Below are 10955 nucleotides of genomic sequence, written 5' to 3' on the forward strand. Positions count from 1 at the left end.
TTAAATAATTTATATAAATTATTTTGTTTTGTTGCTAGTTTTTTTATTATACTATTAAAAGCATATTTCATTGAAACTCACTGTTCAAATTTCGCCTATAATCGATCATCTTTGTAGCTATCTCTATCTCCTACTAATAAAAATGAATGTGGCCCAAAAGAAAAACGAGTTTCCACTTTGTTCTTTTTAATTAGTGGATTGTTTAATTTTTTATTTATTATAATAGTAATTGGATTTGTGTTAAAAATTCAATTTTAAAAAAATTAAGATACAACTTTTCCTCTTTTAATATACTCTAAAATTAACATTTAAATTGATTGTAACGTAAATATTGCCAGTAATATAAATTTTTCACATTCTAGGCATTCGGTAAAAAAATTATTGCACAAGGTTGCAAAGCTCGGGTTCTTCTCTTCTTTTCTTATATCTATTATCAATAAGAAGGATCCGGCAGTCGCAATTTCCTTACCTGCTTTCTTCTTACTTTCATATTTCTTATCTTTAATTACAAAAACAAAGTCTGTGCATATATAGATATGGAATACTTAATAAATCTTATATTTGCTCCATTACGTTCTGCACCAGGTAATATCGCGATGTTAGCGGATATTACATATGGAAGGGGGGAAACATTTAATATACATAAAAGCACATTAATTGTGTGTGTGTGTGTGTGTGTGTGTGTGTGTGTGTGTGTGTGTGTGTGTGTGTGCGTGTGTGCGTGTGTGCGTGTGTGCGCGTGCGCGCGGGAGTGATCACACATCCATTTACTATTCCAAAAACACTTTAGTATCACCCTGGGCTGCGGCGCATAATACTGATGTGATCTGTCGTTAATTAGTCATGACAGGAAGTACAATAGTTCCGGATTTTCTGCTTACACTGGATAATTAAGACTTTCATAAGGAACACACTCATAGAATTAAATACTTTTAGGCATGTACTCTGAGTAACATTTTATCACCGGCACCAACAAGTTCTTCATATAACCGTTCAGAATAAACGGAATTTCAGACGACTAGTCTTCATACCGGGTGTACAATCACAAAAGTCCTAGTACGCTAAATCGCGCGTATCATCTTTCATATCTCAAGTAGATAGCTTCTTTAGATTGCGTCTCGCATCGTTAAATCTTTACACACGGTATCCTTTTCGATTTCGGATATTATCCATGCTAACTGCAAATTCGAAATGCAAAACGGTTGTATGGTTCTTAGTCTACAATTATTGTTAAAATTTCGTCGTTCCAGCAACAGCTTGGTACCTCTCGAATACTCTCCGCTGATTAAAAACTTCTTATCGATATGTGTCTAAGTACTTAACGCAAGATGTATACTCTCTCAGTTTATACGTTGGTTTCCTTCAATGCAAACGCTCGCTACGGAATTACTGAATTGTTAAATTACGGCTTATTAAAATCAGCCTCTAAATCCATCCTATTAAATCTCTTGGCAAACTGAATTTACGAATACTGACTTGTAGGAAAGTTTCTACGAAAAAGTTCCATGAAATCTCGCACAGAAACGTTGTGATCATGTTGTTATCATTAGATCGTAGAAATATTTCTAATCTCAAAAGTTATTTCCTTAATTTAAGCAATAAATTATTTGGATAAAATATTATAGATAAAAGATTTCTATAATCAGCTGATCACTAGAATGCCAAAAGTATACACGTACTAGTGTATACTCCTCGTACTGCACTTAGAGATATTTCCAAGTCGATTCCTCAATTTGTTTCTAATAACCAATTTAGTTGCCTTCAATATTCCACACTAATGCGTATAAAGACTATTTTATTCGACATATACTCTGCAACAGCAGAGTATAAGTATGTTAACCGTGAAATAGTCAACATATGTTCTTCTAAATAATGTAATGATACATTGGATATTTTATCAGTTAAAATACGTATATTTTTACACTTAAAAAGAAACACGTGCAAGTGTCTCGCCACTCACTATCGTTTCTGAGAATTTTAGAATTTTTTACGTATTGTTGAATTTATCTTTAAATAAGGTCTAATTTTGTCATAAAAATGATTTGAATTCTCAAAAACGATAATGGGCGGTGGGATATTTCGAGAGATATTACATTTTATCGAAAAATTTGAAATATTTAAATAGTGTGCTTTCAAAACTACAAAACTTTTGTTTTAAACAAAACTTTTGTTTAAAATGTTTTTCCATATTTACTGTTTCAGTAATATACGCTTATAAACATAAAAGCCGATCATTTTCAAGGGGATGTTTCTCTTTAACGCACCTGTAAAAGAATACGTCTTTTATATTTTGATTTATATTGTTACATATTTATATATGTTTCTTTGTCAGATAATTACATGCCTTTAGTGCGCATCAGTGTGGAGTAATTAAGCAACCGAAATCGCTATAACGCCCGTATAAGTCCTTTGTATATGTAGCCAATAGAACGGGATTTCGCTTTACACGAAATGCTTCGGATACACTCGTTAAGCGACACCAATCGCTGGACGAGGAGGGACGGATGTTTTTGCGATAGTTACTTTAGCTTATAGCTCCTGGCTTATTATAGCAGCCATATTGGATTATGACATCACACGCGAGAGACCACGCTTATGAAATCATACTATACATCACATTCATTGTAGCGATTTATTCTCGCAATGTACATTAGAATAAATTAGTCTTTTTACACATGCTATTATTTGTATTCAATAAAATAAGTTTATAAGATGATAAAATACGTTTATACCGAATTCTTTTTTCAATTCATAAGATAACTGTAAATCCTAATAATCTTAATCATGAGGCTTATTTTTTTTTAAACATAGAGAGTACATTTAACTTGAATTACATAATTATTTATTAATTCTCGCCTGACAAATACGTATCTTATCTCTGTTGAATATCAACTCATCTTTCTGCTGACTGTCTAAAATGCATCCCATGATATCTAAACATGAGGGAAAGGTAAAATAAACGACATCTTTGATGATTCAGCAGAGATTGATCTGAATAAACCCGGCATCCACTAGACGAGAATTAATGAAGAAGGACTAAGAGGGAAATGCATTTTATGCATTATTTTGTTTTGTTTTACCAAATGAGTGTGGAGCATTTGAAAAAAAAAACTTATTTATTTCGGTGAACAGTGTAAGAGAAAGATTCATATAATTCTTCGCTTTAGATGTCATAATTCAATATAGCTAACAACAAGATCAGAAGTCTTACATATTAGCGGTGTTCTTCGAAATGCGACAATATGGTATCAACGAAGCGTCTTCGATAAAGTAATATCGAGGAGGAAGAGACTTAGGCACGGTAGGTCGCACGTTGTCGGAACTGCTGGGGAGATGCTGGAGAGGTCTCCTTGTCCCTTATTCGACGCTGTCTACGACCGCGCTGTCGTCCAAGGTGTGGAGCCAATTAAAGATCATCATGTTCCTCTCATACTTGGACAGCTGATTCCCACGTTCCCTCTCAACGTCCCGTACCGTCAACGCGTGATTTCGCTCCTTCCGCCCGATCAAGGAAGCACCAGGAACTCCGCCGGTCGTTCCGGGCACCAGCAAAGTGGTTCCGTGAGAGCTCTGCGCCGCGGTAGCCGCCGCTTCTAGCTGGTCTAGATTAAATTCACTCTGCGAGAGGCGCTCCAAAGCGCGATACGTGGTCAGTAGCCTAATGAAACATGAATGAGACACTCTAGTCCTGCCTTTTTTATACTGAAACTTATAACGGCGAGACTTAATAACTTCAAAATGCGTTTTGAGCCCACTTAGATTACAACATACGTAAGCACCCCAATTTCGATGAAATTTAGATAAGTTTTTTTTTTTTTTTTTTAAGAGACCGTTCTCACTCTGGTGGAAAAATGTCTCAGAAAGATGCATTATTTCTTATTTTTTTATTTATATTATAAAGTATCGGAAAATCATTAAAATTGGGGAAAGACACTTATGCATGTTTTTTTTACACTTGGTAAGAATGATCAAAGTATCCCAGGTAGCACCTATGCGTTTCAAAAACGTTTTACAAATGTTTCTTCGAAACGTTTCATAACGGTTAAAATGTCCACTTGAAAAAACGTTAAAGTAGTCGTCAGCTCTTCGACTAAATAATCAGTTTACTTCACTTAAAAGTTCATTTCACTTCAATATTTATTATTCATTATTTTTTTTTTTATGTGGCTTGCAATGATGTATAGAACAGCGAGTGACAAATTTTTGCCGTAAGACTTTATGTACTGTCTCTGGTCAAATTTCACATTTGAGAATCTATTATAGATTCTCCGAACCCGAAAAAAAACGTTTACTTTAACGTTCTTCGAGTGGACATTTTTGAAACGCATAGGTGCTACCTGGGGATATAGCTTATTCTAGATAAAAGAATTAAAATTTATTATATATTTCCATTTTATGCAGCTAACAAAAGACAAAGACAAATACAAACGTCCTATTTTTTCCTTGTTTCAAAAAAATTGTATCTGAAAAGTCCGCGTATTTTGAACATAGGCAGAGCAAAGAAGAAAGACTTCGAGTCTACTAACCTTCGTCGTATGTAATTCTGTCGGACTTTCTTATTGACGGACCTGACGAGATCCGCTCCAGTGAAGGGCACGGGTGGTGGTGGCGGCGGTGCCGGTGGTTGCGGTGGTAGCTGCGGCACCGATTGAGCGTTTGAAGAAGATTGCTGCGCTTGCTGTTGTTGCTGAGGCTGCTGCTCCTGCGCGGCTCCTCCATGCGGGCTGGGAAGTTGGGACGTGCTGGCCACGGGCTCGCCTACGGCGACCCAGGTGCTGCAGGACCTCGAAGCGTGATCGAGCCTGGCGTGCTCCAGCAACAGGGTGTTGCGCTGGGCAGTGTCGAGGGCCAGTGCGGATACCGCCGTTCGTAGGCCACCGGCCCCAGCCGCGTCTGGGCTGGGAAGCTGCGATACATCGCTTGTGCTGAAGCTCTTACGCAATCCCAATGCCGACGATAGAACACCGCAACTGCGGATCAGCTCGTTCTCCTCCTCGAACCATAAAATCTCGGGAATGTCCGCCGGCCTAGCGCGAAATGCACGTAATAAATAAATAATTAGTCGATGTGAAGTAGTCATATCTCTTCATCGTGCACAGTAGCGATTGTACTACGAACCTGTTGCCCTGAATCTGTCGGGAGTCCGGTTTCGGCGAGGGCCCCCGTCCGGTGAGCTGCGCGTCGCTGTAGGACTTGAAGGTGACCAACCTGTTGGCGCTGCGCAGATCGCTGGCGATCGACGACACGCTGAAGAGCGACAGATCGGTGGTGACGCTCTCGTGACTCGGCGAGCGCAGCATCCGCGAGGTGACCTGTAGAGCCGGGCATTGCATGGTCGTCTGACTGCCATCGCCACCTCCACCGCCGCCCCCGCCGCCACTGTCATTGTCACCACCGTCGTCGTTGCTGCAGCATTGCGCGCACATAACCGCGGGTATCGGCGAAGCCGACTTCGTTTCATTTTCGGACATTTTTGCACTTTGTTCGTTTTTTTCTATCTATCTATTTGTCTTCCTTTCTGTCGCACGGCGCTTCAACCGTTTCAATTTCTTCCGCGGTAACTGCAGCTAGCTTTTACGTCATGTCGAACGTCCGACGCTTCTTCGCGGTTTCCGGAGTAACAACTATATATGATACACAGACGACAACTTAGAGATAAAGACGATAAAATCAGGATGTGAAAAAATTAATTTTTAATCAGAAACCTTTCCAAGAAGTTACTTAAGGCTTCCGTTCTGTTTTGGCGGCCATGTTTGATTAGAACGTTAGAAGGAAGAAACCTTAATTAATCGTTTTCTAATATCATGTACAAATGAGAACAATGATTTTTTTTCTCATATGATAGAATAGATTAAATATACCAAAGACTCCTTTTTTTAATATTCGTTCATCAATAAATGGCCGTGTAATTTAATTCGCGTACATATACTCAATAAAAATTGACCTAATTATATCGTGTTGCTTAATTGCAGCATTCATTAAGTCAGAAGCTGAAAAGGAAATTGGCACATATATATATTGCAAGTTTTTTTATCAATTAGATTTGATATATAATAAACGTGCGATAAAATTATTAATTTCGATATAAGTATACTATAAATAGAAATCACAGTTTCTCGCTTCCACGTCATAATTTGATATGCAGTGACCAGACAGAGGTGTCAGCTAGAAATATGTAGTTTTTGTAGAACGCCAGCATACTATTATTATAGCTTTATTTTAATGAAATATGCAGTATATAAAAGTAAATTTATTTTTAGCTGGAAAGATAATTATGGTGAGACTGTTAATAGATATTATGGATTACATATGATACCACACATGTAGCGGATTAATGCGGAGATGGAGAAACTATTATCTAATCACGAGTCCTTGATCTAATCTGTAGAGCTGGAATGTGCAGGTAAGGTGCTAAACGGCTTGCAACGCCGTCACTACGTAGGCGTGGTGAAGTATACTCCGTCTCGCGATGTTATAAGGAAGCGAAAGCATACTTTACATCTATACTATAAAGTAATTTTCTTTAAAACCATAATATTACCTAATAAAAGTATCGATATATCTTAATTTTTATTTTTTTAAACAAAATCTAAAATATAATATATAGTAATTTTCAAGTGCATTGGTTGCAAAACGTTCTATTTTCTACGTGTATACCTTTCACGCGTGTGCAATTGAAATAAGTTTATTAATTACGTAAAATTGAATAGACTTTATTTTTCTTAAAATGATATTCGAGTTATACTTATTAAAATATCTAATGTATAATTTTGAAAAAGTGCAACAGATAACAACTTTTTCTCAGAATTTTTTGTAAATTTTTTGCCAATCAACAAATGTTTTAAAGACTCTGCCGTTAAATTCAATTTTTCATAAGAATATCAAGAAAATTCTAAAAATTGTCAATATTTAATATATATCAAAAAGACTCACAAGATTAAAAATAAATTACAGAAAAAGGAGCATCGAGCCGCAACAAAGTGGAAGTGTTGTAAAATTCTATATATTAAGGAAACAAATTGACAAACGTTTCGGCCTCTTTATGGGACCATCTTCAGTGTCAAATAACAATTAAGTCCAAATAACGCAATTTAGTTGCGTTAATTTTAGTGTAAGAGTATGTAACGTGTAACTTTTTCGAAATTTGGACTTAATTGTTATTTGACACTGAAGATGGTCCCATAAGGGGCTGAAACGTTTGTCAATTTGTTTTCTTAATTTAGAATTTTACAACACTTCCACCTTGTTGCGGCTCGATGCTCCTTTTTCTGTGATTTATTGTCAATATTTAACTTGATGGTAAACATACGTATGAATTTTACTATTATATCATTCTTCTCTCCTCTCCCTCTTTCTCCCACTTTCTCTGCCTATCTATTTCTATCTTTATCTCATAATCGATTAACTATAACCTGGGTGAACTTTTTTCCTCTCCTTTCTATATTATAGAAAAGAACAATTTCTGAGTCGCGGAGTTAGCTAAGAATTAAGTATCGTATTACAACTGATGTATATAGGCATCAACATATGTAGCTACGTAATCGATAATTATGTATTCTCTTGAAGTCAAGGTTCAAGAACTTTTCTCAAGATTGATATTTGAACCTGCGCCTTCATCAGCCATCAGATATCGACTTTCGCGGTCATTTAGTGTGTCACGCGTGACACTCAGCGAAAATCGAATAAATTATCATATGATTTCTATCAGCGAATCTCTCTCGAATCAACTTTGATTGAGGATACTTAGAAAGTTACTAGCCTTCGATGCTTATTAGAAATGTTCTATGGAAATGTTCTACTGTGTATAGAAAAGAATAATGTATGAAGGAGCATACTGGAACGCGCTATATGCAAACTTGAAAATTTTAAATTATTCGATGTTTTCGTACTTAAAAAAAATTATGGAAAAAATGTCATTTCTGACGAACGAGAAATAAATAACTTTTCATCATGATATGACTATTTGAACTATTCATATTTGCACCAGTGTTCAAATAATATACTTTCCATCAAATGTGAGAGATATTAAAAACGAAATACACACATTCCTCGATATTTCCCGATTTAATACTGAGTTATTTTACGCTTTTTAAAAACTATTTATTTTTAAAAATTTTCTATTTCAAAATCAATTTCTCCATTACGCGATAATTTTTTTGCGAGCCTGTCCTCATTAATAGAAATATGCAGGTAATTATACTCCACTTGACTTGCCTCCACGGTGGTTTCCTGCAGACTAGGCATAATCATAAACTAACTGTTATGGTAGCGCAACTACGCGTAACTACGCGTTACGTAGTTGCGCTAATTAAGCGGGACTGCAGACGATATATATGTGTTCAGCAATTTATATCAACTGCGTTAGAATCGCGCTTTGTTTTTCGGGGGTTAATTCTCGTCGCGATTATTAAAGCGAACCCGTCGTCGTCGTCGTCGGGCGATGAGAGACCCCCGATAAAACGGAGCGAAGAACCGGCGCGGTTCTATAAATACGCACGAATATTCACCACTCTCTCGGCGCACCTAATGTATCTCGCACTGTCAGCCACATGACGACGTTTATCGCCGCGCCGAGGATGCCGCCGTCGCGTCGCGAACGGCGTGTCTGTCAGCCGGGTTGCGTGGCTCGCAAGCCGAAGTTCGGAGGAGATGCGATGTCCCCTTCGCGCCAGGAACGCGAGGGACATATACGATTGCTCACGGAGATCGCCGGTGCACGGGGAGCACGTGAAAGGGAACAACAACAACCACTGTCAACGCTCCGCCGTTCTCGCGCGTCGTCTCTCGTAGCGCGAGAGCTATGTCAAAGAGACGACGCGATTGTTTCCCCTGGGCTCTACGGTCGTCGATCGTGGCATGGCACACGGGCTCGCTCACTGCACAGGCGTCGCTATCGATCGATAGCTGTGCTCTCCTCTAGTTTCGCCGCACCCCACGCGATTTGGACTTTCTCTCGCTTACCGAGCTAACGGCCGATCCGCATCCCTTCTTCATCCCTTATCAGCGGTGTGGGACGCGGACCGGGCCCTAGGGGCCTTTGGACCACTTCACGGCGATTTTGTAATGACCGTCTCCTGACTTGCGACGGAAATCTCTTGAGTTCCTTCAGATATAACCGTTAAATAAATAATAACTAAACGATTTATTAATTCATATCTTTTATTTTGTAACGCTTTAATTATTCAGATAACCAAGAGTATCGACCAATTAAAAAAAAAAAAACAAATGTAGGGGAGACCGGGACACCATGACCCACAAAAATTTAAACTCTGAAAAGTATACCTTTAAATATAAGATTTTTTGTCTCATTTGTTTTAATAGTTAAAGCACAATGTATATTTTAAAGTTTATTTAGCATATTTGATAAATATTGATTAGTTTTTGAAAAAAAATTAAAACACATTTTTTGAGAAATGACCCAAGGTACTCCATACCCGCGGCACCATGAGTCTGTCACTGGGACACTATGGATCACACACAAAAACTAGATTTATTCATTCAAGAAGTAACAAAATGTTACAAAAGTTGAAAATATATCTTATTTTATACATTTTTTATCACACTGTTTAGGATTTTACAGGACAGACAAGATACCGAACTACCTACTATTGAAATATTATTTTCTGGGAAAAAAAACTTATTTCTGACATGTTTTCTTTGATCAAAAATAACATTTTACAAACAAAAGACATAATTGTTCATTTTTTTACAAACAAAACAAATGTTTATACTGATAAGAGAAATAGGATCGTAACGATATACAATCAATTAGAATCAAAAGCCATGCGATCCAAGCTTAGGTCTTTGACAGCCTTATATTAGTTACTGTATACATATATGTCTATATATATACATATAATTTTTCCAACAAACTGCGCGCCGATTATTTGTTGGACTTAAAACACAGTAATTGTTAGAATTAAAAACCCTTCCCTCCCCGGAATTAAATCGACTCGGTTTTTAATTCTAACAATTACTGTGTTTTAAGTCCGACAAATAATCGGCGCGCAGTTTGTTGGAAAAATTATATGTATATATATAGACATATATGTATACAGTAACTTAAATGTTTATACTCTTTTACAAACAAAAAACATAAACGTTTATACTTTTTTCTTTATCTAATTTATTAATAAGGGCCAAAGCACATATGACAGTCGTAGTCATGGACGTAAGTAACGCACAAGCTTTGGCGTATCCTGATTTGTCAGGTCGAGGACTACGACCGTCGTATATCGCTATCATGTTATGTGCTTTGACTTATTACCTAATAACTGTAAGGACGTCTTTTAACTTTTAAGTTTTCTCTTTCGTGTTTTATTTTCCTTTTTTTCTTGTTTTTTCTTTTTTTCTACTAAGCTTTTTTTTCCGGAGAATCAGTCTAAATTTTGCTGCTACCCTGCTGTCTACGTTTTCTAGTTCCATACTGATGTATTGCCTTTGGATAGCCTCTAATTTCTGTGGAACTTTTAAACTGGCTTGGAATCTCATCAGCTACTTCTTTTTCTTGTGCCGTTGACTGTAAATCTTTATCTATCAATATCCTCGATGGCGTGCATAAGTTAATGTGTGACCCATGGTGCCCCGAATGCACTTAATATAGAAAACGGTAAAATGTAATTTAAAAAATAAATGATACATGATTATCTATAGTGTTATAAAATCACAAAAGAAAGCAGGAAAGTTGCACCTGAGTGTCAGTACATGTATATTCTACTACAAAACCAATATTAAAACTTTTTTAATCAGTTAAAAAGTTATATACTTATATGTATCACGAAAATCATTTATGTCACGTGCGTCACGAGACTTTGATCACAGACTTTGATCACTATCACCTAAGATACAAAGTATGGGCAATGAAGTAACTGTCACATGATACTATAGTTATACCAACCTAAACATTTTAGATTATCCTAAACAGTCAATGACCCATGGTACCCCGTGGCTCATGG

At 36.9% G+C, this 10955-nt stretch overlaps 1 protein-coding gene across 7 annotated transcripts; it reads right to left on the bottom strand.

Moving 5' to 3' along the window:
* Nucleotides 1–537: 537 nt before the first annotated feature.
* Nucleotides 538–8890, bottom strand: LOC139825405 (uncharacterized). Of its 7 annotated transcripts, none has more exons than XM_071769281.1 (4): nt 8524–8890; nt 5119–5624; nt 4527–5027; nt 538–3658 (listed from the first exon to the last, which is right to left on the bottom strand). In XM_071769281.1, the coding sequence occupies exons 2-4, from the start codon at nt 5469–5471 to the stop codon at nt 3358–3360; spliced, it is 1155 nt and encodes a 384-aa protein (XP_071625382.1). In that variant the 5' UTR covers nt 5472–5624; nt 8524–8890; the 3' UTR covers nt 538–3357. The 7 variants fall into 7 exon arrangements, with proteins under 7 accessions (XP_071625382.1, XP_071654236.1, XP_071625391.1 ...); XM_071798135.1 differs by having other exon boundaries at nt 8508–8890; XM_071769290.1 differs by having other exon boundaries at nt 8498–8890.
* Between the last annotated feature and the right edge of the window lie 2065 nt (nt 8891–10955).

This window comes from Temnothorax longispinosus, chromosome 1, assembly GCF_030848805.1.
Source record: "Temnothorax longispinosus isolate EJ_2023e chromosome 1, Tlon_JGU_v1, whole genome shotgun sequence".
Lineage (NCBI taxonomy): Eukaryota > Metazoa > Arthropoda > Insecta > Hymenoptera > Formicidae > Temnothorax > Temnothorax longispinosus.